This window comes from Ceratotherium simum, chromosome 6 (genome assembly GCF_057802395.1).
Source record: "Ceratotherium simum simum isolate JZ-2026a chromosome 6, ASM5780239v1, whole genome shotgun sequence".
In the NCBI taxonomy this organism is placed as follows: domain Eukaryota; kingdom Metazoa; phylum Chordata; class Mammalia; order Perissodactyla; family Rhinocerotidae; genus Ceratotherium; species Ceratotherium simum.
The window spans coordinates 60,445,534-60,472,349 of record NC_141905.1 but is presented as its reverse complement, the minus strand read 5'-3'; the positions used below and the strand labels follow the sequence as shown (position 1 = coordinate 60,472,349).

Sequence of the window (26,816 nt, the reverse complement as noted above, 5' to 3'; positions counted from 1 at the left end):
TCGGATCCCAGGTGCGGACCTATGCACTGCTCATCAAGCCATGCTATGGTGGTGTCCCACATACAAAATAGAGGAAGGTTGACACAGATGTTAGCTCAGGGACAATCTTCCTCACCAAAAAGAAAAACAAAACAAAAAAAACCCCTCCTAAATTCCCCCAGAACTTCATTCACGACCTATTCATTGTTGCCGTAGGCAATGTTTTCCAAACTTTTCCAGTTAATTAGAAGACCTACCACAGGTACTTAATTTAAAATTTTATATTTCTGGGCCCCACTCTACTCAATCAGAATAGGGAGGAGCCTAGGAACATGTATATTTAATAAGCACTCCAGGCAATTTTCATGTTCAACAAGTTTGGAAAACACTAGCCCAGGAATAGTGCTTTGCATTTGGCTACAGTGATATCCCAGTACATGAACAACAATTCCAAAATAAGATGGATGCCACCAAGTTCATATCAGCAGTATTTGACTTGACACCATTAATATAGGGTGACACCGCACCAGAATGCCCCAGTGGCATTTCATAGCGGCCTTAGCAAATCCATCCGTTATTTTAACGTGTAATTCTAGACTCAAGGCTAATTATTTGTTCAAGGCCTTCTGCCTTGATTAGAGACAGAGCTATCTAATGAACACGATGTCTTGGTGTGAGATGCAATGTATGTGGAATTCGAATATGCTTGTAAAATGCAAATTGCTTTAATTTGCTAAAAGCTAGTAATGAAGGCTGGACCTCTTACTTACATAAAAAAGCTTTGGGAAATGATGTGGAGGAAATATTCAGGAATGGCTAATGGATCTTTCCTGCTGTGGCCATTAGGGAACATATTAAACAGGGGGTGGCTAGACTAAAGTTCTGTAATTCTCTGTAAGAAAATTTCTGCAGGAGATGAGAAGTCACCCAAGATGAACTTCCAGTTTTTCTCTGTAATGTAAGAACAGAGACACCACAAAACTATTCACTTAACTTGTCCCAAACTCCTGCCTGGTTCAGCTGGGCTCCAGAGTAACAGGCTGTGGCTGAGGCACCAGTTTGGCTCTCAGCTGCTGACTCTCTCTCCAAGCTGATTGATTTCTGATCTCTCACCACTAATCAGATTAAGTTTCAACACCCCAAACCAGGTCTGAAATCAAGGCATCGGTAATGATGCCATTTAAGCATCTCCCAGCATGGGCAGAGAAGGATGGCGTGATTTTTGTTCTTACAAAACAGAAGTGTCAAGGCCCCCATCACACCCTGCCAGAGGGTCCCACACATCTGCAACATTTTACTGCACAGCGTTAGCTTGACTAGCATTAGCATTAGCACGATTAGCATTAGCATTAGCACTCGCATAAGGTCTGTCTTCTCCATTATGTTGTAAGTGCCAGGAGGTCTGGGTTGTGTCAATGTCATCTCCCTCTATATCTCCAGTGCCTAGCATACAGTAAGTGCTCAATATATATTTGCTGACTGAATGTTTGGTGTTTTTCATAGGCCTAAAGACCTGCTTGAGTCTTGCTAGTTCCTAGATCTGTTGCTGAGGGAAAACAAACATGATGGCGTTCTATATCAAGGCTCACAATTGTTCCCTGGGGCCACCCACTGAAGTCACCCAGGTCCCTGATTCAATTGGTCTGGGGTGCAGTCTGGGCATTGGGATTTTTTTAAAGTTTCCCGAGTGAGTCTAGGTGTAGCCAAGTTAAGAATCAGTGCTCTAGGTAGTGTTTCTCAAGCTGTAATGTGCACACAAATCACTTGGGAATATGCTAAAATGCAGATTCTGATTAGTAGGTCTAGAGCCTGAGATTCTGCATTTATAACAAGCTCCCAGGTCAAGCCAGAGCTACTGGTCTATTATTAGTTGAGCTACTAAGCCTTCCTTCTTTTCTGAGCATCATCTGCTAATGGTCCATACCCTGCCCACCACTCTGAAGGCACCCAGGACTGGAGCAAGAACTACCCCTGGGCAGCGGGCTTTGGCTGAGGGCTGAACTTCAGCATCTGGAGGGGAAAACCCAATTGTCATAGGGAAAATGGCAGGTCAACTTATTAACTGACAGGTAAACACATAGTGAAGGCCAGAAGTGTGAAGTGTCAACATACACAGAAAAGCTTTGGAAAGGTAAAAAGAACTGTGAAGCCAAGAGAGTCTTTGCACTGATTTAAGGTGTTTCAGGAGCCCAAGGACTCTGTGGACACCACATCCCATCATCTGCGTACCCCTTAGACCAGTGCTGCTCAAACTGGGATGCTCGTAACAACCCCCTGGAGATCCTTTCGAACTCCCATATCCAGTCTACACCTGAGACCAATTAAATCAGACTCTCTGGGCTTGGACTAGGCTTCGGGATTGTTTTCATCCTGGTTGCACTGTGCAGCTAAGTTGAGAACCTCCGCAATGGTGGGATCTGTAAGCTCACATTGTGTCATGTCTCATGAGGGTACCTTTACTAATAAAGGTTTTCAATACACATTCACGTCTATTTTATCATGTCATTTTCACAATGGGTTCACTTTACACATTAGGAACTAGACCTGGAGAGTGAAAATTCTGTGATGCCAGGTAATGCCGGTAGCACAAGGAACAAAGGAGTAGTTCCCCGTCACCTCCTTTCACTGCCTGTGGGGAAAGTGGATTATGAAATATTACCTAAGGTTGTCACCAGCCTCTGCCACTTCATGGGACAACCCAAGTTGCAGACCAGCCACAAAGGGTTTGAGGTGAGCCAGCTCCAGGGCCTCCCAAATCTCCTCATCTGAGTAGTTGTTGAAAGGGTCTAGATTCATCCTCAGGGTCCCAGAGAACAGGATGGGATCCTGCAAGTCAAGGCACAAGGGGGCTAATGGGGCTAATGACAGAAAAGGGACTAGCAATTCTTTGTGGCCAGGAGAAAGCAGGTAGGACTGGCCTGAGATGGAAAGCTGGTTAGTGGTAAGCTTGTGTCAGGTTCCCTCCCTGAAGGCTTAGAGTGGCTGCCAGCTGGGGAGCTAAGCACAGGATTAAGAGGAGTTTTTGGCTTTTTTGTTTTTCATTCTGAGATTCATTTATGGATTTCCAAATTTGCCTCAGTATCTCTTAAGAAGCTAAGAGGCATTTCCCACACCCCCAAATGTGGTGTGGAAGGGGAGGGATCAGTGCCAGCCAGGAGAAGGGATAGTACAGTCGCAGGAGAAGAATTTATTAAGCTTTTGAAGAGCCTGGAGAAAAGAGTGTATCAAACTGAGCAAACACCAGACAAACCAAAACCATCCCCAGACACTTGGCTGCAGTGAGCAAAGGAGGAATGGCTTGGAGAGCCACGAAGCCTCCAGGGCAGTCCCTATTTGGTAGGGTCCAGAAAGGAAGCTGAAGGAAAGCCTTTCTTGCTGATGCACTAAGCTTTCCACTTGCTGGCAGAAACCTGCAGCAAATTCCCTCCTCTATCTTTTAACCATATCAAATAGGAAGTATAAAGCTTAATGGTTTCAAGCTTCAGTGGCAAAACTGCTGACGGTGATTGCAAAGGTCTTGAGAACCACAATGGGCTACAGAAATGCTAAATAATTATCTGCTCTATTTGACTGCTATTGTGTTGCTGCCACCTACTGTTAGATACCAGCAGTCACATAAGCATATTACAAAAAGATGCAAAACTTATTTTTGTAAGTTCTGCAAACAATGTGTCTTAGGAAACTAGCTTAGGTATCCTGGGTAGACCACAGAAATGACACTGCTAATTGAATATACATCAAGGAGAAGATGCACATGTCTCCTGCAGAACAAGCTGTCCCCTGCTGTGAGTGAGAGTAAGTTCTAGAGCTCACCTGGGGGATGATGGTCAGTTTCTCTCGGAGGTCATGGAGCCCAATGGAAGCAATATCTACCCCATCAATGATGATCTGGCCACCTGCGGCCTCTAGGATTCTGAAGAGGCCGTTTGTCAGGGATGACTTCCCAGCTCCCGTCCTGCCCACCACACCAATCTGTAAATATAGTTCCTTTGCGCATTAGTTCACCATGTAACTCTTGGGGGAAAAAATTTAGCCTGGGGCATTCATAATCACAGGTGGAAAGAGACAGTGATTGGCTACATCATCTCTAAGATGTTAAACTAATTTGGTAAGAAAAAAGTGCTCAGATGTCAGAAAAAGATGGCCTTCCCATCCTACCTCCTAAATTGTCACTTGCTGAGAACTACAGTGACCGTTGGAAATGGACACATCAGCAGCTGTTGTTGTTATAATTATTATTGGAAATTATAGATTTTTTAAAATCCTTGTTTAGAAGTGAGGAGAAGGGAAGGATCGGGTCTGCCATCAGCTGAGAACCAGACCCTGACCTGGATCTCAGCAGTCTTACCTAGACTTGTTTTGGTCCTACATTAGACCCTATGTCCTCGGAGGGCAAGAACACCACAGGAGGGTGCAGGACTTTGCAGACCAGAAGGAGAAACAGGCCATTCTCTCTGCAGAGACAACCTCCACACTGCTCTTCTTACCAGTTCCTTCCCCAGGCCTGGTGCTTCCTAACTTCCTCTCTACATGCCCTGGCCCTTACAGGAAATGAGCCCCCGTTAGCCACAGAAGACGATGCCGCAAGGAGGCAGGGAAGGACTGAGCAGAAAGCCCTACAGCCCCACTAAATGTTTGATCTCTTGGTATCCTGCCCTCTGGTGGTAGCACTGTGTCCCTACACCTCCCCAGGGTGAAGGAAGCATCCTTACCCTCTCACTCTGCCCTAATGATGAAAGCCCAGAGTCCAGCTGCTCTCTGCCTCTGTGTCCAACTGTCTCCAATCACAAGGACTCACATCCAGGCCTTTCTTCAGCTCCACCTACCTTCTCCGTGCTCTTAATGTCACAAGTGATCCCTTTCAGTACCAGATCCAGCTCAGGCCGGTACCGCACTTGGTAGTTGCTAAACTGGATCTCCCCTTTGCTGGGCCAACCTGCCGGAGGCCTCTTATCAGTCACCCAGGGTGCCTGGCAAGGAGACAGGAGGAGAAGTGCTTTACACGGTGGCAACTCACTAACAGTCCTCATGGGACTCACGTCGCAGAACAGAAGGGTAGCAGTGTCCCAGCCACCTGTGGGCATCTGCATTGAATAGACTGAAATAGATTGGTACTTCCAGAAGGTTCTTACATTATTCAATTAAAGAAACCCTATCCCACAAGGTTGCTCTCTGGATCTCCAGAATGAAGCCACCATTTAACCTGGTGCACTCCAAGAGTTGATTTCCCCCAAACCATTTCCTATTCTGTTTCAAGAAATTAGGTCCTTTGACTTAGGGCAAGGGAAACTTTTAGGAGACCCTTTATGACCCCACGTGCAATCTCTAGACAAAGTGAAAATGTTCTCTCAAAGGATTCGCATCTTTTTTTTTTTTCCTTGCCCCTGGGTTCCTCTAATTCCTCCTTACCTCATTTTCCACATTTATGTACTCATTTATTCGCTCAACAGCCACAACGTTGGTCTCTATTTCTGACGTCATCCTCACCAGCCAGTTTAGGGTTTGTGTGATCTATCGAAAAAACAGAAGACTCAAAATCGTCTCAGGCTCAGAAACCAACTCAACTAGTCAAACCACAAGGTCAATCCAGTGCCCACTTTTTACCCAGCACTATGCCAAGCTCTACCAGTGAGCAAGGAAAAGTATAAGTGACAATTCTCACCTCCCTGGGGGAGGAAATGAGACCAGGGCATCGAATGGCTGGAGAACAAGCCAGTGCTCAACTGTGTGGTGCTAAACGTGAAAGGCAATATGAGTTTGGAGTGGCTTGGGGATAAAGCTATGGTTGAAGAGGTTGAAGTTGGTGGAGCGGGGCCAGAACTCAGCTCTCCTGCCTGTAAGCCTAGAGTTCTTTGTGGAGAGGATACGGGGTGGCATTCTACAAATGGGAAAAACAATAAAAAAGACACAGGGTAGGAAAAGGTATTCCAAAAAGCTACCTCCTCTCTCTGCTCTCAATTAACAACAGCTTGATTGAGAACCCAGCCCTCAAGGTGGAACATCCACATGAACCCTTGTTCTCCTTTACCCCAATAAATTCCAGGTGCCTTCCTGCCATTATAAACATACAGTTGTGCGTCGCTTAACAATGGGGATACATTCTGAGAAATATGTCATTATGTGATTTTGTTGTTGTGCAAACATCATAGAGTGTACTCATACAAACCTAGATGGTATAGCCTACTACACGCTTAGACTATATGGTACTAATCTTATGGGGCCACCATTGTATATGTGGTCCGTCGTTGATAAAAACATCATTATGCGGCACATGACTGTACATCTAAGTAGCAGTAAGAGGGTTGTCATGATCTGGGCCAGTCTAGAATCCGGGGAATCTGTGAATTACTCTGATGCAAGCTCCGTTCAGGCAAAGACTTGGACCTAGCACATATGCACAGGGAATTTCTGTTGAGCACATGGCGGTTAGAGAGAGGGCAAGCACAGGATCGTGGGGACTAAGAGTAACCACTTTGTGTAGGTTGAACCATATGTAATTGTCGATATTTGAATGTTTTTGTTTTGGTTCAATCTAATAGTTCTCCAACTCTTTGCCCCATCTGTCCTAGGTTAATAAGCCTAGAAACGAGAGGATGAAGGGGCAGTGGCACAAGGAACCTAGTAACTCTGGCGAAAAACAGAGTCCTTTTGGGTGCCTTGCCGTGATTGCCTTGGGCCTTACTAACTCCTGCTGAAGACAGCACCATAAAGAGCTTGCTGATAGCTATGCAAATCTCTAATATATTAGTTTGAAAAGATACCATGAAAGATGGCCAAATGACTCATTAAATGAGTATCATTTATTGAACATTTACAGTGCCAGCCACTGTCTTAGCTGCTAGGAAATTATGTCTAACATTTAACCCCTAGTCATGCTGGGGATGCATTATATAGTTTTATTGGACTCTATGTTCTTTTTTTTGTTTTTTGACTCTATGTTCTTTATTAGAATTAGCTCCAATTATTCTGTGATCCAAGAAAAACAAACATAGGTGAAGTTATTTGTTCACAAGACCTTTTGGCTACTGCTATATTATGGAAAAGAAACTCATTTATTCTCTCTTTTGACTAGAATCGAGCAAGGAGGCAAAGAGACAGGGAACTATTGGATTCAATCATATGAAACTGCTTTCTTAACTCTCAAGGGCAACAAGATTTATGTCCATTTTTCCAGATGACACTGGTACCTACTTAGAAAGGGTAAGGAGTATGTCCATGGTTGCACAATTAGTAAGAGATGGAGCCAGAGTTTGAACCTCAGTCTCCTCTCATCCCTTTGGATCTAGAAAGGAATCAAGAGCATTGACTCCATAGTATACTCTAGACTTAATTTAGGAATAAGTACATTAATTTAACCAAACACCGAACCTTCAGACTCACATTGAGTGCATTGGACAGAACAAAGCCCACAGTGTCCCCGCCTAAGGTATCTCTATAAATAACCATCAGCAAGGCTGAAAAGAAGACGATCAGGTTCCCAATCAGCTCCAGACGAACTGCAAGCCACCTGTAGGGCAACAGAACCAGAGAGAGAAGTATCACTGATCTCCACTTGCTTACCTTAATCAGCAACCTCGGTGTTCATAGGACACTCTCAGAGGTCTTGAGTTGGTAGGGCTATGCTCTTAGGAGGTGCTTCAAATTACCATGCGTTCCTAAAGTCTTTTAAATTGGATTTTTTTGAAAATAAATGGCATTTTAAAGGTACTAGAGGAATTTGCTGAACTAAGAGAATCCTATGGTGCAATGTCTCCCAAACTTGACAAATCAAAGGAATCATCCAGGGTAATTGTTAAAAATATACAAATTCATGCAAAAAATTCCTGGACTCTTTCCCAGGAGATTCTGATTCAGAGGGACTAGAATGGGGTTCAGGAATCTGCACTTTTAACAATGTTCCAAGTGATTTCTTTTGATTAAGCAGGGGAAACAATGCCATAGAGAATCCATACGTAAGGGTAGAAAGTAAGCACCAGAGGAAGGTTCAATGTACCCTGTCTGATTTCATGATTTTAAAAAGGTGTAGAAGCTGGAGGTAGAGGGAAGTTAGGTACGAGTTGATCACAGGGAGATATATTGGAGCTTTGTAGAGAACTGAATGGTCTATAGAAAGACATATTTTTTAAAAATTGACTTTCCCAACTGAAATGTATTTAAATGTTTGCAACAATAATTTTAGCATGTGTACAAATAAATACGAAACATATTTTACAATGGGGGTCTAATAGCATTTACTTATATGCCTATTTCCTTCTTGGAAATTACCTGAGAAATAAAATCTTTACAATCAAATTCCTGATCTCTCCATGTTCCAAATAACACTGAGCATCATTAGCTTGCCCTTAACACCTCAAGACAATGTGGAAGCCACTCAAGAGATTTTCATTTCATGAAAAAGACCTTCCTCCTTAGAGGGCATACCACTTCTTGGCAGGGTCTAATGATGCTGGAGAAATGAAGAATGTTTACCCTACTCAGGGATTCACCTCACAGGATGTGAGCTTTCCTTTTCTGTCATCACTGGTTTTACCTAAAAATTCCCAACTCTCTTCCCTCCAACCTCTACTTCTTTCACCACCCTACAAACCATGTCCTGCCTATGGAGAATCTCATATCCTCTCTCAGGGAAGCAGAGAACGTCCAGTTCACCCAGTACTTGTTTAGTACCTGGGTTACAAAATGCTCACAGATATCATTTAACTTCCACTATAGCCCTGTAAAATAGTTGTGTTCTAGCCATTGTAAAAACAAAGAAAATGAGATTTTCCTTAGAGAGGTCAAGACACTTTACCCAGCATGGTAAATGGCAGAGCAGGCACAGGGACCCAGTCTCTGACTCCAAAGCTCATGCCTTTTTCTCTCTACATACATGACGAGCACGTTTGGCCAGAGTGAATTTCACATCACTGGCCACGCCTACCCTCCCTTAGCTAATGTCAAACATGCAGAATCCCAAAGCACACATTTGGCTAAATGCCAGGAGCAGCCTCACCTGTTGGAGGTAATCCAGGAAAAGACACATTTCTGGTTGGTGTCAATCCCTATCTCATTGTGTTTTAGAAATCGCTGCTGGTGCTCAAAGGCCCGGATGACAGACAAACCTGACACAGTCTCACTGAAGTGAGAGTAGATTGGGGACCTGGTGACAGAGTCCAGACGTCTCAGCTGGCGGGAAGTGGCCACATAAAAAATCTGGTCCCCAAAAGTAAAGAGTCAGTCAGTTAGTCACACAATCATGTTGCATATGCTGTACCTCTTCCTTTGTGGCCATGACTCAACGTTCTCCACCTTGTTGGCCATAGCCCACATCTGAACAGGACAGAAGCTTCCAGTCCCACCTCTGGCTAAATGAATGATGAGAGAGGCCTAGAGGAAGAGGATGGTGGGAATATCTGGGGTTTGTAGGGAACAGAGGAGGATGAAAGTGAGGAGACTATACCACAGCGTTAGAGGTTTGAATTTCCAAACCACATCAGGAGTTTGGTCAGCCTAATCCATATTCTCCCCAAGAATCTGCATATACTGTCCAAATGACAGTAGTAGTTAGAAAAATGTATGTGAAATGTTGAGGGTCTAAGAACCGGAACTGGATGTAATAGAGAGTGCAGGCTGACATTCTGAGACATGAGGGCTGGAGGGTAAGGTTCAGTGGAATGGGTTAGTGGTGCTACTAGATTCTGTGAGGATTTGTTGAAACCAGGGAAGAGCTGAGCATTTGAGAGTCAGAATTTAAAATGTTATACCTGGAAGTTTCCTCAAATATCCTGCTTCTTATTTGTTGGTTTGTTATTAACAGTCAAAAGGCTGTTATGGAGATGACAATGAACCTGAGGAAGTCAACACAAACACCAGGGGGTATCACCTTACCACAGGCCACTAGTCTGCCCTTGAATACAATGTCTTCAGAATTGTTTTCCCCTAGGTGAACAGTTCATCCCAAAGGTAATTGGTGGGAAAAGAGTTCTCTCCACTGCTTCCCTCTCCTCATCAGTTTTTATTATGGGCATGAAGTCCCTTCCACTTGCTCCAGTTTTTCTGTTATGCTTGGCTCTTAAGCTACCTGTTCCCTCAAGAACACATTGGAATTGAGCCTAAGCCATCCACAGACATCCCAGTGAAACTAGAACTGCCCTGAAGTGAAAAGAGATATAACTCCTACCAGAGACATCTCCAAGCAAATAAGTCTAAGCCAACGAAGGAAGCTGCCATAGCACAACTCATCTAGCAGCAACCAATGACCTAACCATCGTGAGGGGTCTTACAGAGCTTCAAGACTTCATCCAGAGCCAACCTCAAATTAGTCTTGGATCCAAACATAAATTTGCCCCACTTAAGCTTCTAGGCGGGCAGCAGTTAAGGTGAGATTTGCTGTGAACCATACAATAATTGGTGCTGACATTTCAACTTCAGACTGTGGCCTGTGGGCTCCTCAGTATATCAATGTATGACTAAACAACAAAGATGCTGGAGAGGAGTGAGTGACTAGCAATAAACAAAAGAGAAGATTCTCAGGAAAGAGCCTGGGCTTTTATAAGTAGAGAGGAAAGGAGACCTAGCCATTTCCAAACCTACCTGAACACACACATAAATGATGCCAAGAGGAATAATGATGACGACAAAGACTGGAGTGGCCATGCAGATCATGACAATGACACTGATTATCCCCAGGAAGCACAACATCCAGCTGCGCAAGGACATGGGGATGGTGTCATCCACTGTGGAAATATCCTAGGAACACATAATTAGGAAAGACGGTATATGAATTCCTATGACATTTACATCTTCCCAATTCCAGCAGGGAATTTGTTCAATTCTGGGTTTCTAGTGACTCCTTCATTTAATTGTTTCAGGATATTCATTTGCCATGGACTGTTCTGCTCAACCCAATAACCAATCTCCTTTCTGTAATTTCTTAATCTTTCTAAATCCCCCCAAACAGATATGGCAATCATCCTTCACCTTTTTAAGTAGACTCGGCAAAGGAGTCTCTCTTTGTAAATCCTCCTACAAAGGAGCCAATACAATTATTCTAACTTTACACAGGTCCTAATTCCATTGGGTACCTAGAACAGAACCTGGCACAAAACAAGCATTCAAGAAACATTTGTTTGGAGGCTCCAGTCAACAAGCCCTGTCACCCACCCTTGACTGAAGAACCATCCTCCACTTGGGAAGTTGTTTCCTCTAACAAGCATAGACCTTCAAGGGGAGAGAGATGTGGAGATTGAATGTGATCCCTGCCTGGCCAGCGTTCTAACCAAGGAACCCAGAGGTGACAGATAGGTCTTACTGTCATATTACCTTCATGTCATGTTGAATAAATTAATAAATGAGTAATTGAATAGATAGATGGATGGATGAATGGATGGATAGATGGATGGTTTAGTACTCTTAGGAAGCCTGGCTTATATTTTGGGTTTCCCTTGCCTATATTTCTTAGATTATATTTATTCTAGGATTAGTAATACATGAGTATTAAAGTTAGTTCCAATTATCTCTGGAGTGTCCCAAACTGGGTAAGGGATAATAGTTTCCCAAGAGAGCCCTGAAAAGTGGATGACTCCTGGGTCTAATTTACTCTACCCAAAGTCACATCAGAACGCAAATAACTATATGTCCAGGGTTGGCAGAAAAAAGAAATCCTTACCAGCTATCAATTCTATACAGATTACTTTTGATCCTTACCTGGCACAGATTCTCCATCTTTCTTTCCTCCACCCTCTTCTTCATCTCCTCTTAAGAGCTCAGCCATCGGTTCTAGAGGACCCTGGATCAAACTCTCCTTTATAGGCCTGAGCCACCTCCCCTACAAACTTGCTATATAGTTATGACGGTTTTCTTTTTCATGCAAAAGCAGTTAGCAAAATATGACTATTGTCTACATAACTCACAGTAAGATCTCTGTGCTCTCTTTTTCAGAATACTATTTATATATATTACCACATCAGAAAAGAGTGTGTAATCTTTGCAAAATTCCTGTGAGAAATCTCTGCATCGAAAATTGTGTGCTTTTTTAGATTTTATTAAAGAACAGAGAGCCCATTGAAGTTGTCTCCAATGACATCATGCCCACTATTTTTATCCCAGAGGAAGGTGATAAATGAGGATCAGTCACCTGCCCACTTTTGAAGTAGTCACTGTGTCCCCAGAGCCTGGCTGTGGCCTGTGAGCTAGCCTTTCTGTGTCTGCTCCAAGACCAAATAAATAAGGGTCCAGAGACGCTCAGACATTTTTAAAAATGTGCTCCCTCTTCTACAAACAGAGGACAAAAAACTGTACTGATGATCGTTGAATATTACTCAGAATTGCCCAGTTTCTTTCTCTGTTCCTGAAATTTCCATCTCAAATGCATTAAGAATCAGTGAGTTCAGTCTGGCCTACGAAAGAGAGCCATCTATGATCTTAACATTTATTGAGCATTCCAATGCCTAGTATAGTCCTCGGCTCATAGAAGGTACTCAATAAAGGTTGTTGAATGAATGAATGAATGCTAAGGGTTCCAGGATCTGTAGTAGATGGAGACTATGTTTTAGAACATCATTAAAATCATAGATGGCTCGCTTCCATAATCCAGACCTAATTTACTTATTCTTAAAGCATCAAAGATGGAAGTTTCAGGAATGGAGGCAGAGGCTAAGCAGAGGGTTATCCTCCTATCTCTTTTATTCACTGTCACAGCCAGTGATAGTGCTTTTACTTGTGTTTTTCCCTCTGTAGAATAATCCTTCTAATCCTGTTTCTACTACCACCCCCCACCCCCTACCCCCACCATCTCCCGGCTAACTTCTATGACTTAATTCAAGTCTCACCTTTTCTGACATTTCCCACTCTCAGTCACTCCGGGTGAGCTAGTACCTCTGTTCTCTGTCACTCTTTTGTACTCCTAGAATACCATTGTACACATCGTTGTTATTGATTTTACCATATTCTGTCATAATCCTTTATTTCCTTGGCTGTCTCCCTCACTAGATGGTGAGCTACTTAAAAGGCCAGAGCTGTTCATCCCTGTATCCCCAGGATCCTCAGGACCTCACACAAGGTACTCAAAAAACATTTGCATGCTGAGTGGACGAAAGAGCTGGAACTGGACAATGTTGCCTAGGGGGACATGAGAATTCTTTTCCTGTCAGAAATAGAAAGATCCTCAGCATATAAATACATCTTACAGCCCTTGAGATACTTACGCCAGCAAACCTGTTCACAATCCGGCCTATGGGTGTTGTGTCAAAAAAATTCATGGGTGCTCGAAGGATATTGTTCAGCAGTTGCCTGTGAAGGATGTTTGATGCATGGGCTGAACCATAGACACTCCAGATATTTGCTATTAACACAAATGCACCTAGAAATGGAACCAGTTTAGTCAGCACCATGCACAAGGATCCCTGAAGACTTGTGCCAAGCACATAATGGCAAATACTTTTCAAGTCCAGTAAAGTTCATGGACCAGACAGATTTTGTAATAGATGGCTGTCGTAGCCGTCAGACATACCTTGTGCTAATCCCAGAGCTCCATAGACTCCAAGTCTCATGTCCCTCTGAGAGGCTGGGTAGTGGGTGGCATTGAAGGTAATAGAGTCACTGGTCCAAGCACTGAGCCAGAGGTTGGATCCAACAAAAGCCGCAGAATTCATTATATAGGCCAAGATGATGAAGACTATCGAAAACCATCCTATTGCTCCTAGGTATTTCAGGTAGATGGAGAACTTTACCTGCAAAACCCCCATCTCAATATTAGTAGAATTCTTAATGGCTTTTGGTGAGGAATTACCTAGAATACCAATCACAAGGGGAAGTGGAGTCCCCTAGAAAAGTGGATAGCATGTAGCAAAATTTGGTCACCTTTTCTGCACTGGGCCAGGATAATAACCAATGCTAAAATACAATGCAGGGTAAATAACCATCAGATTATTAATGAGCTTCTAGAAGATATATAAGTGGGACAGATGGGATTATACTGGAGACCTTGGAATTTGTTTTATTAATTTGGATTTAAGTTACCTTAAATTTAAGACCTTGGTTTTAAGTTTTATTAATTTGAATTGTGTGCTCCGAGATTGATATGTTAGTGTTCTCTACCTCCCAGAATTGCACCTCAAAGCAGTTTTGTTGTTTTCTCTACATATCAGAATGGAATCAAACACTTCTGTAGTGTGGTATGAGGATATTCACAGGAATCATGTCATTCTTCAGGGAAATACGATTTGATAGAAAGCCCAAAGCCTCTAATATCGTTTCAATGAATTTAAAGATTTGCAAAGCACATACGACATATCCCTCCTGTACGTATGTATTCAAGTCACCAAACTTTAAAATGTTCAGATCCTGAGCCTTATGTCACCACTAACAGTACTTTTTATTGTGGTGTTCACCTTTCCAGTTTGTATGAATTCCTTCTTAATTAGTTTTTGTCCTTTCACTACTTCTTCCCCCTCCTTCAGGGTATTCACATGCCGAGTTTTCAAGGAGTTTTTTAGGGACTTCAGACGCCTGCTACTGGACCTGGAATTGAGAGATTGAGAGGGGGAAAGCTTTCCTGAGTATGTAGATGCATCCTGACACTACAAGCAAACGTCACACGCATTTTGCTTGCATCAAAGTGCATTCAGAGCAGATGGCCATAAGGGAAACACACCACCCCAACCCTCTTCCCCATAAAAGGAAACAAAGGAAGAGCTGGGAGTGTCCATGGTGTCCACTCTCTCAGGACAAGCCACAGAGAAAAAAAGAATGATCAAGTGGAAATACGGAAGTGATGAGGCTGCTAGCTGAATAGATGACCAACCTGTGGCTAAGTGTTCGACGAAGGCTATTTTCTCTTTTTGTGGTGAAGGAGGCCATATCCTCAGGGATTTCCTCCACACTGGGCAGCAGCCCATAGTCATCTTCTTCTTCACTGTCCTCATTAACTAGGAGACACATCAAAAGTTAGGGAGATAGCATAGAGCTCTCACAGCCCTATGAACAAGGAGAGAGGTCTTTTCTGATCTTGCTGGCCTCAGCAAGAGATCTCAGATGTACACAGAGGCTGGAATCTTTTACTCCAGAAATACTATTTATTAGTACATCTCATTGAGAAATACCAGGATAAGGGAGAAATGAGTTAACATTCCACTGGTAGAGAAAATGGTCAAAAATGAGAAAAATATTCCCAGAAGCTTCTAAGTTCCTTTAAGGCAGGAAAGAACTTTTAAGGGTTATAGTAGACAAACAGAAGAGTCATAATTCCAAGAACTGACCACAGAAGTGAGTGTAAATTAAAAATGCTCTTTTTGAAATTAAAATAATTTGACAAACTTTTATGAACTTAAAGCATTTAAAAAACATACCCTGAAAATAAAATAAAATAAAATGTAAAACATAGCCTGGGCATCAGTGAGAATGGTAGAGTAAGGACCTCTGGAAATCGGTACCTCATAAAAGCAATGAGAATACTGGCAAGAAAATTGTCAAAATCAACTTTTTCATTTCTCTGAAGTTAACTAAAGGTTAGCAACAATCCAAGAAGCATTTATTTTAATAAAAATGGCTAAATCTCAGTAAGAATAGTAGGCTTTATGATAATTTAATTTACCCTATTCCCATCCTCCTCATCAGATCTGCTGGAGCCTAGAAAATCAACAGCCTCACAATCAAAGTAACCACAAAAACCAGCAGCCTAGCAGCTGCTGGAGGGAAGAGAGTGTGTTCATAACTCCCCCAAAAGCTTCATCCCTGGAGAATTGTCATTATCTGACCTCTCCGGCAGTTCCCTGGAAAACCTCATTCACAGGGCTTGTCTTGATTGGACCTGACTTGGAGCTAGCTCAAACAATCAGCAGCAGTTGTTTAAGATCACTGCTGCTTGTGGTGGTGATAACAGTTGGGGCAAATAAGAAGCTGACCAGAAACTTAAAAGGAAATGCTGGGGAATAAGATATCCATAGGGAGTTTTGATATTTTCAATATATTCCTGGCAATCTAGAATGTCATACATATGTATAGGGCTGTGCACATGCCCAAGAAAGACTTGAGAAGGCCCTATTCTCTTACCTCTGGCTAACCTTCAGGCTCTGTGCAAACAAGAAACAAAGGCTGAGGCAGAATTCTAAGTTGCCTGCTGGAATGTTGAAGACATGTCCACCCCCACTCTCCTCCCCACACACAGAGCCTCTCAGCAAAGGCTGAGTGACTTATTGCTCCAGGTACTTAAGGAAATCTCTGTCCAGTCATTAGCTGATCACTAAGCCAAACAAGCGGAGACTTCAGTGGCCACATGTGACAGGGAATACAGACTTAACAGAATTAGTTCAGGAAACTAAATAGGAGGAACAACAACAAACACTGGTGGAGGAGGAAGGGGAGAGAAATCTTATTTCCAGAGTTGTTACACTATTCAAAAAGATCATTTTTCAACAAAAAATTATGAGACATACAAAAAAGCAGGAAAGTATGGGACCATACACAGGAAAAAAGCAGTCAATGGAAACTGTACCTGAGGAAGCACAGACATTGGACTTACTGGACAAAAACTTTAAATCAGCTATTATAAACATGTTCAAAGAGCAAAAGGAAACCATGTCTAAAGATATAAAGGAAAGTATGAGAATGAGTTCTCTTCAAATAGAGAACATCAATAAAGAGATAGAAATTATTTAAAAAGAAGAAAATAGAAATTCTAGAGTTGAAAAGTACAATAAATAAAATGAAAAATTCACTATAAAGTCTCAATAGCAGGTTTGCTAAAGAGATTAGGCATGTGACTTGATCCAATTAACTATCTTAGCAGAAATGCTGCCACCTCGGACTGTAGGAGAAAGAGATGGGATGAAATGAAGGAACACTGTCAGACTTCTGGGATTCTATAGGCAGAAAATGAGTCAATAGAGCTATCCAGCCATGAACATGTGTTATCCTTCAAGAAAAGGGGAAAATGACCCTGAAGGCAATTCAGGGGTTGTCTGCTCCTCAGTTTCAGAAGGTAAAACCACTGCCCAGGGCTGGAAAGGGTAGGGCCACCACCCCAGTGAGCCAGGAGAACAGAGCATCAAGCCAAAGAGGATTATTATCAAACTTTAAAATCTAATGGAATTTGCCCTTCTAGGTTTTGGATTTGCTGGGGATTTGTGATCCCTTTTTTCCTTCTGATTTTTCCCTTTTGCAATGGAAATGTCTATCCTATACCTGTCTCACTACTGTATTTTAGGAGCAGATAACTCATCTGGTTTTACAGGCTCGCAGATGGAGAAGCATTTTGCCCCAGAACTCCAAGTCTCACCCACAACTGATTTGAGTGAGTTAGGTGATGAAATTGGGGACTTTATTTATTTATTTATTTTTTAACAGTTTTATTTACTTATTTATTTTTTTGTGAGGAAGATCAGCCCTGAGCTAACATCCATGCTAATCCTCCTCTTTTTGCTGAGGAAGACAGGCTCTGAGCTAACATCTATTGTCAATCCTCCTCCTTCTTTTATTTTTTCCCCAAAGCCCCAGTAGATAGTTGTATGTCATAGCTGCACATCCTTCTAGTTGCTGTATGTGGGACACGGCCTCAGCATGGCCGGAGAAGCCATGGTGCTTCGGTGCGTCGGTGCACGCCCAGGATCTGAACCCAGGCTGCCAGTAGCAGAGTGCGTGCACTTAACTGCTAAGCCACGGGGCCAGCCCAAATTTGGGCCTTTAAATTGACATTTAAGGGCCAGCCTGGTGGTGTAGTGGTTGAGTTTGCGAGCTCCGCTTTGGTGGCCCAGGGTTTGCAGGTTCGGATCCTGGGCGTGGACCTACACATCGCTCATCAAGCCATGCTGTGGCGGCGTCACCTATACAAAATAGAGGATGGTTGGTACAGATGTTAACTCAGGGCCAATCTTCGTTATCAAAACAGTAAATAAATAAATTGACATTTAGGTGAGATTTTGGACTTAGAGCTGATACTGAAATGATTAAGAATTTGGAGGATGTTGGGATGGGGTGAATGCATTTTGCCTATGGGAAGGACATGAATTTTGGGGTGTCAGAGGACAGATGTTATAGATTGAATTGTGTCCCCCCAAAATTCATGTGTTGTCATCTCCACTACCTCAGAATGTGAATTCATTTGGAAACAGGGTCATTGCAGATGTAATTAGTTAAGATGAGGTAAGACTGGAGTGCAATAGGCCCCTAATCAAATATGTCTGATGTCCTTATAAAAGGGGCAAATTTGGACACAGAAATATGCAGAAGGGAAAACACGATGTGAAGATGCAGGCAGAGATGGAAGTGATGTGTCTATATGCCAAGAATGCCAAGGTGTCAAACCGGAGACTGACTTGCCTAGTCAAAGCTAGGAGAGAGGCCTGGAACAGATCATTCTCTGTTGCCTTCAGAAGGAACCAATCCCGCTGACACCTTGATTTTGGACTTCCAACCTCCAGAACTGTGAGACAATAAATTTCTGCTGTTTAAGCCACTCAGTTTGTAGTGCTTTGTTGCAGCAGCTAATTAGGAATATAATACGCAGAGCCAATATCAATACAGGTCACCTCGCCCTCCTGCCCTTCCCTCCACCCTACCACCTCCTGGTCTGTACCTGAAGTCCCAGAACCAACACAACAGCGTGCCAGGCACTGGGGCTTATGTCACTGCTCAGAAATGACCTATGAATGTTTATCAGAACAAGGGCTTAATGAGCTATTTTGCAAACCGTCCTTTGTACATAAAAGATAGGATTCTTCAAAGGGGCCATCCATCCATGAGAGTTTATAAAAGAGTCCAGAAACTCAAATCAGAAAAAAATTAGCTCAGTCAAATAAGGAAAAAATGTTTAGAATTGGCATAAGAAAACTGTCCCAGTCACAGTGACGTGGTTGATGGAGCCCTTTGCTTGGGACCTTCACTCCCCAGGCAGGTGCTTTTTGTTTTCTCCAGGCCAGTCCCTGGGGCACATAAAGGCTGATGGAAAGCTCTGACCCCTTCCTTTCTGCTGGTCCCTGGTACCTCTGCCCCACTTTCCTGGGCTGGCTCCCAATTCTTGTTGCCCACACCATCCTGTTCTTTGTTCCTGCCTTGTCCCTCCAACACTTACAGACTTCCTCGTTTAGGCTTTTCTTTCCCTCTCTTGTGCTCCCAGGGCAGTTGTAAACCACCACATGTCCTGACCTCAAGTCTTGAATGTACTCCCACTTGTAGGCTCTGTAGCTACTCTCTCTTCTGACTGACTCCTGGAATGCCCCTGCACCCTCCAGATCTCGCCTTCTCAATCCTGCTACCTGAAGTATATACCCAGAATATGCACAGGACTACTGTTGGCAGGTTCTTGGGAAGAACCCCAGGGAATAAGACTCCATTGCCGACTGGAGCTTATCAGTGACCAATGGTAGGGGTATCAGCTATTCTGTGGTAGACTATGAGACTATGCAACTGCCGTGATTTTTTCTAGTTCAAAACACCCAGTGGTTTTTGGTGTATTAATAAAGATCCTTTCCTTTTGTTAGGGCTTATCAAGAAATTAGCAGCACACTATTAGTACCAGCCTATAAAGCTGTTCAAGAAGTGGTTTTAATGGATTTGGGGTAGGTGGGGTAGGATGCGTGTCTTGAGTCAAAAGAAGTAGGGCATCTCTAAGAGGGCATCTCTCATGCCACTGTTGTTTCTTCCACAAGGGCTAGTCAAGCCAAAACCCCAGTCATACCTTTCTAAACAGTGCCATTCGATGGCTTGTCAGAGACCAGATGGGCAGGATGAGCCCCAGATTGGTTCAGGCATAGAGTTTCTGTCTGTGTTTCTTTACAGAGACACAAACATAGAAAGGACAGATTTTGGATAAATCTGGAATCTCTGGGTAATTCACTTACAAATCTAGTTTTCTGGATAATTATCAGCTCAGAAGGGTAAATAGTGGTTTACCATTCCCACCCTTTCCCATACCCAAATTCTATCCTGTTCCAATCCTCCTTACATACCTGTGGCCTCTCCTTCAGGATCTGTCTGTTTTATGAATGTCTTCAGATTCTTAGCTAACAGTCCTTTCTTGGCCAGCAGAGTGCTGTAGGATCCCTTCTCCAAGACGGTGCCATTCCCCAGAACCACAATCTCATCCACTTGGGGAAGAAAGTGAATGCTATGTGTAACCAAGAGTCGAGTCTGTAAAAATAACAATAAATTGTGCTGACTACCCTATGTCCACCACCTTCCTTGGCTTACTTTAAAAAAGGAAAAACAGATGCCTCAATTCACTGTGGGGCTTTGCTTCAAAATGTGGTCCTGACCACTTGACTCTTTTACTTCCTTTTTCCTTCCCAGCACCTCATCCTAAAACCTGATCCTAGGTGTAAGATGAGACTCCTGTCGTTGTGGATATATTCACAGTTATTTTCCCGTAGTGACAATGAGGTTTGCCTTACACACATTCTCCTCCAGCTTCCTGGGTAGCCAAGAGTTGGGCTTAGGAATGTCACTTGAGATCAAGGCCTATCAATATAACTGATGCATACAAAACTGACTAAATAACTAGCTAACTAACTGCCCCTTTCACTAACCAGCTAACCAACTGAACTAACAAGAACTGCCCAGATTCTTTCCGCATATTAAGGCAAGAAACTTTGTCTCTGGCCCAGGCCCTTCCTGGTGTGGGAGACTTGGCATCCCTTGTATTCCTATTTATGAACCACACTGACTACTGCAACAGGAACTCCACTCAAAGAAAGACAAAACACTCATATATCAGTAATGAGGCTAAGGTAGGGACCACAGCGTTGAGACAGGCCTCCGGACAGACAACCCAAGCCCACCGCTTCTGTTCTCTACTTCTTAGCCCCATAGAGACTAGGTCCCTCTTATCTGGAAGACGCAGGAGATGCTCATCCTTCAAGTCTCAGCTCAAAGCCAACTCTTCTGGGAGCCTTCCTGATCCCCAAGCAAGACTTGTGTATTCCACCAATGTTTCCACTGTAGTTTGCATAGACTGCCATTAAAATAATTCTTGTATTATAATATTATTGTTTGCTTTTCTATATGTCTTCCCATTTGACTGTAAGTTACTTGAGAGCAGGGACTAAACTTTTTCAACCATGCATACCCAGTCTTTGCAACGAACCAGGCACGAGGTGAATATTCAGTTCATGAATGAATGGAGCCAAGAGGCCTTAAGGACAGAAGCCAGGACTACAAATAGGAGGGAGAGTGAGTTCCTGTTGATTCACTGATCCAAGAGAAAGAAAAAGAGCCTCAGTGGGACAGCAGCCCAGTCAACCCTAACATCCTCTGACTGGCAGCATTCAAGAATTCTTGAAGGGAACAGGCCAAATACAGATGGAGTCTTACTGCCCAGTGCTGAGGGAGATGTTGTTATTGACAGCCACCACTCTACATTTGCTGCTGGTGAGGAGCACATTCAAACCCTCCAGGGGCTTTGTCAGACCCTCTCCCATTCAGCCCACTGTGTCAGGACAAATGCTCTAACTTGCCCATGGTAAAGAAAGCCTAGTCTCCACCTACGACCAGCTCTAATGACTTGCTCTGGCCACTTTATCTGTACTATCTCAAAGATACTAGCAAAAGATAGTATCGTTTGAGAATCAATGAGACGATGCAATCATAATGCTTAGCACGGGCCTGGGACATAATGAATATTCAAAAAGTGTTAGCTTTATTTCTGTGATCAAGTTGAGTTATCCTTTCCATGCATAGTGTTCCTACATCCTACAAGGGTTCTAGGAAAGTGCCTTCTTAGAGCATAACTCTAATACCTGCAGAATGCTCTGTGTCCCACCAGCAAGGTGAGTTGTTGGGTCCTCTGGCGTGTTTTCTGACACCAACCAATTCTTTGACACCAGCTGGATATCCAACAATTCAGTTCAAGTCTGACACTAACTACTTGGAATTAGCACAAACCCCACACCTTAGGGGCTCGGTCCCATAAGACTGCCCCAACGTCAGATGCTAGTCACAAGTCTTGGCCCCCTGTACTTCTGACCAACTAGCTATAAGTTGGGGATTTCTATAGCCCCCTCCTCAGGTTTGATAATTTGCTGGAATGGCTCATAGATCTCAGGAAAACATTTTATTTACATTTATTGGTTTATGATAAAGGATACAACTCAAGAACAGTCAAATGGAAGAGATGCATAGGGCAAGGTATAGGAGGAGGTGCACGTGTGGAGCTTCCATGCTCTTACCAGGTGCATCACTCTTCCAGTATCTTAATGTGTTTACCAACCCAGAAGCTCTCTGAACCTCGTTGTTTAAGAATTTTTATAACCCAATCTCCAGCCCCTCCTGCCCTCCCCCAGGGTTGGTGGATGGGGCTCAAAATTCCAACCTTCCCATCATTTGGTCTTTGAGTGAATAGCCCTGTCCCAAGGCTATCTAGGGGCCCCATCATAAGTCACGCATTAGCACAAACTCAGGTGTGATGTAAAGGGGCTCATTATGAATAACAAAAGACATTCCTAATGTCACCCAGGAAATTCTAAGGGTTAGGAGCTCCATGCCAGGAACTGGAGACAAAGACCAAATATATTTCTTATTAAATATATTTAATATTTTTATAAATATAAAATATTATATATTTAAATATAAATATAACTATTTATTTATAATAAATATAAATAAATTTATACCATAGGTATAATAAATATAAATAAATTTATACCATTTGTACCGTAGGTCTCAAAGTACTTTTTATCATAATCAATCATCCTAAGAGGCTCAATGTTGGAGCCACAGAATAAGGCTCAAACTAGCCAGTTCCAGCATAAGCCCTGACCTCAAGATGGGAGCCTTCATGGGGTTGTCTCCCAGGAGACCAGTCTGACACTGTATCTCCTCAGCAGCCTGTGGGCAGATAAATAGGGAAATCTGCTTCAGAACAGCAGCATTCCTAGGAGATGTGTATGCCCCTTTCATGTCTTCATCACTTTAAATAATTTCTCACCTTGCCTTTCAATAGGCCATTAGGACCCAAGACCTTATTGAAAATATGTTTTCCCACGTGAGCATCCACAGCTGACAGGGGGTCATCCAGAATATAGATGTCTGAATTTTGATAGGTAGCTCTGGCCAGGCTGATCCGCTGCTTCTGACCCCCACTAAGATTTATACCCTGAAGAAGAAAATAATTTCTATTAAGCACTACTCCATAGTCCCAACTTCACAGAGCTATTAAGGAGGGATAAGGAAGACATTTGCCTCAACAAGGTATCAATGGCTTAAAAATCTTATAAGTTCCTTTATACAAATAAATAACTTTGGTTCAAATAAACTACTTTAGGCCCAATAATTAAAAGTATGCCCAACTTACCATTTTCTATCATATAATTTACTTATTTATCCTTTTTCTTGCTTCCTGCTTCATGAGAATGTAGAGCTATACTAGGGCAGATTTTCTCTGTCATTTATGGATATAACTCCACCACTTAAAATAGTGTCTGGCACATAATAGGTACTCAGTAAATGTAAGTTTAATTAATGAACAAAATCTCTCCAGAGCTGTATCTTACTAGTCTTCTAACATCTCAAGATCCTAGTCTCCAAAAGATTGCTGTATTCATTTTTAGTAATGGAGAGGGAGGATGAAAACACCCTAAATATGTAGTAATCAGGGATTTCTAAACAAATTATGCTATATCCATATGATGGATACAATATAGTCATTAAAAATTGATTTTTAAAAAAGGCATTTAATAACCTGAGAAAATAATTCACACTAAATTTCTAAGTGTTTGAAGCAGAGTATTAGAACCCTACTCTGGCCCTCACTAATATACAGAAGTAGAGTCAGGACATTTATGTTCTGGTCCCACCTCTGCCCCTCCACCTGTAAGGTCAACCTTGAGCCAGTCACTGGTTACTTAACCTCTCAGGTCCTAGCCTCATCATCTTACCTTTAGATTAACCTAATTCCTATATTTGCTTCCAGGCACAAAATTTTAAATTACAAAATATTGTGTGAACTCATGTTTTCTGATATTTGTTCCAAACATGACTACCAAAATTGGTCAACTATTTTACTCCCATGTACTTCTTCACCATCCTCATTTTTTTTCTTCGCTATTTCTTCACCCTTCAAGGTCCCTTGGTGTCCCAAGTACCTTCTCTCCAATCTCAGCCAGGTCTCCTCCAGGCAGCACTTCCAAGTCTGGGAGGAGGGCACAGGCCTCCAGAACTTGCTGGTATCTCTTTTTATCCAACTCTGCCCCGAAAAGGATGTTGTCCTTTATGGTGCCATTCTGGATCCAGGACTGCTGTGGGACATAGGCTACAGTGCCCTAGATGGGGAGGATCAGACCATATGACAGTGGTACTTCCAGAAATGCAGGGTTGAAGGAAGGGGTGGCAGGAGGGGGAAAGAACAAATGGAACCTAGATTTGAAGAAATGTATGTCAGGCTGACTGAGCCTCTGATATTTACAAATGTGCTTGTATTTATTTTACCACCCAGGGAGAAAGATTCAATATCCTATTCACCATTTAAATACTCCTTTTTTTGACTATCACTTTCTAGCCTTGATCCTGAAAATCAGAGGATAAATGCATGGGCTGCTTCTAGAACAGGGTTTTAGTCAGACCCCAGTGAGTTTTCTAGGACCAACAGAGAGCTAACACTGACAGGGGAAATGTTATAGATGACATTTTAGGAAGCAAGAACTAAGAGATTGGAATCAGGGCACCAGGCTGATACATGAAGCAGATCATGTCCAAAGAGAGATGTAACCTGACAGATGCCTGCGTTTGAGGATGGACTCAGTTATGACTTAGCAAGAAAAAGCTTCCTAAAAGGAGTTAGGGGACAGAGCTAAATCTGTAGAGGCTATTCTGCTATACTGCATGTTTATTTAATGCAAATTAGCTCATTAGTGACTGATAAATCAGGGAATAATGTCAGTACAACATGGAAGAAGTGTTGATTCTTAAAATTTTTTTCAAGCACGTCAGTGTAAAGCAATCAGGGACAAACTTTCTCATAATTAAAAAGAAAGGCTTTATATATATTTATTTATATATTTAAATATATGAAGGAAAAAAGCTAAAAATCTATAGACATGCCTTTTTTTGGTGCAGGTAGTAGCTGGTTAAATGATTCCAAGTACCTATAGTGTCCCCTAAATTTAGCTCTCTGGGGAAGCTGAGAGTGCTGATGAAGATGCCAGGAAAAGATTTCCTCTCTGTTAAAAAAAATCATAATTGATGAAGATATCTACATACTACATCAAATTTTTGTATTGGAAGCAAGTACCCTCAAAGACCAAGATCTCAAAAGAGAAGGTGGGAGACCCAGAACTAATTGTGATGCTGGGTGTAAATGCCAGTGGAAATTTTACAGTGCTACTGTTTTTATTGTTATTGTTGTTATTGTTTTTATTTGTACCCTTGTTACAAAGTTATGTAAGTTTTTAATGATCTGTTCCAACTCTTTCTCTCTAGGCCCTGTTATTTTTATTGCACAATTTTGTAGAACGTGAGGTTTTCAGAAACATAGAGCAGAATTGCTTAGACTGTGAAGGAAGACATCTCTATTCAACAGTTTTCAAATTTTAGTATGCATATGAGAATAACCTGGGGAGCTCATTAAAAGTGCAGCTTCATAGAATCTATCCCAGAGTCTGATTATATACGTAGGGTGGGGCAAACAATCTACAGTTTACAAGTCTACCAGATGTCCCCAAGACCTCACCTATAGCAACACAACAGTGCTTATCAGATTCTAGTCCTCAGTGCGTTCTCTTAAATGAGAAAGCAGCACTAAGCGGCCCACATTCAAGTGTCAGAAGTCTTCTTCTTGGCATTCTCTCTCACCTTGATGGTAATGTGCCCATGGATATTTTCCATTTCTCCCAGCATGGCTGACATCAAGGAGGATTTTCCAGAGCCCACAGTGCCCACCACAGCCACCAACTGGCCTGGCATAATGTCCAGGTTCACACTGAAAGAGAGAAGTGTGTTTGAAAGAGATGATGGGAGTTATTCCACTTCTCAGATTCGCCATGAGAAGACTGGAAAATTTGTCTTGGATATACAAGACTCCAAAGTTCTTCTTTAATGATCCTTTTTGTGTGTGTGTTTGTGCCAAATGTGGGTTTCAACTGGAAAAATTCTCTTAGAACCAACATGGTACCACTGAATAAGACTCTTGTGGGAGCCTGGAGTCCTGAGTTCAAGTTCCAACTCTACCACTGCTGAGCTACGTGATCTTGGAAGGTTACTTCCTCTAGACTCTCATTTCTAAACTAATGAGGTTAGACTAGATTAATGTTTCCCAAACTTGGCTATTCAATGAGAACAGCCATTCAATGGAAGTACTTGCTGAAAGCACAGATTCCCTGCCCTATCTCCTGAAGGCTTGGCTGTGTGTGGTGGGGAAGAGTCCCACACTGGGCTAGATCCCTGGAAACTCTGTGTGCCAGCCCTATTATTTGAGTCCCTGGAACATTAGGAACATCAGGAACTTGTTCACCATCTTTCTGAACCTGCCTATCGAGCTAACTTCTTCTAGACTTATACTAACAAAATGGGAGCTATGTCCAGTCTCCTCTCTGCAAAGGGAGGCTTTCAGGTTGGGAGGGTTCAGAGGAGGAACTTCTGGCCTGACATATCCTGGGGCAAGCCCCAGAGTCCATGTTAAAGGCTGCAGGAACAGGAAAGAAGGGTGGAAAGTCCTGGGTGTAGCCAGGAGATGATAAGGTATGCTTGGTTGTGGAGAAAGAAAGATCCACCTGCTCAGTTTCCTGCTGTGCTCAGTGGGTGAATTGGGTCTCCTGTTACACGTAGCTTAAGAAACACATTACGTGCAGCAATGTGGCATTAAGGGATTGTCTTAAGGCAGAGCAAGTGGCCGGCCTACAGGGTGGGATATGGGAATGGGTTATTTAGATATAAAA

The 26,816-nt window shown here is 42.6% G+C and overlaps 1 protein-coding gene across 1 annotated transcript in view; it reads right to left on the bottom strand.

Annotated features, from left to right (window-relative positions):
• Positions 1-26,816, bottom strand: part of ABCC2 (ATP binding cassette subfamily C member 2) — a 65,746-nt gene that overhangs the window by 1,745 nt on the left and 37,185 nt on the right. The window contains exons 17-31 of the mRNA XM_087432428.1: positions 25,735-25,861; positions 24,030-24,206; positions 22,874-23,041; positions 19,902-20,082; positions 14,762-14,885; positions 14,349-14,478; positions 13,469-13,688; positions 13,164-13,318; positions 10,552-10,707; positions 8,972-9,171; positions 7,360-7,486; positions 5,389-5,490; positions 4,806-4,949; positions 3,793-3,951; positions 2,639-2,805 (exon numbers count right to left, since the gene is read on the bottom strand). Coding sequence (XP_087288554.1) covers positions 2,639-2,805; positions 3,793-3,951; positions 4,806-4,949; positions 5,389-5,490; positions 7,360-7,486; positions 8,972-9,171; positions 10,552-10,707; positions 13,164-13,318; positions 13,469-13,688; positions 14,349-14,478; positions 14,762-14,885; positions 19,902-20,082; positions 22,874-23,041; positions 24,030-24,206; positions 25,735-25,861 — 2,337 coding nt within the window. The remainder of the gene's footprint in view (positions 1-2,638; positions 2,806-3,792; positions 3,952-4,805; positions 4,950-5,388; positions 5,491-7,359; positions 7,487-8,971; positions 9,172-10,551; positions 10,708-13,163; positions 13,319-13,468; positions 13,689-14,348; positions 14,479-14,761; positions 14,886-19,901; positions 20,083-22,873; positions 23,042-24,029; positions 24,207-25,734; positions 25,862-26,816) is intronic.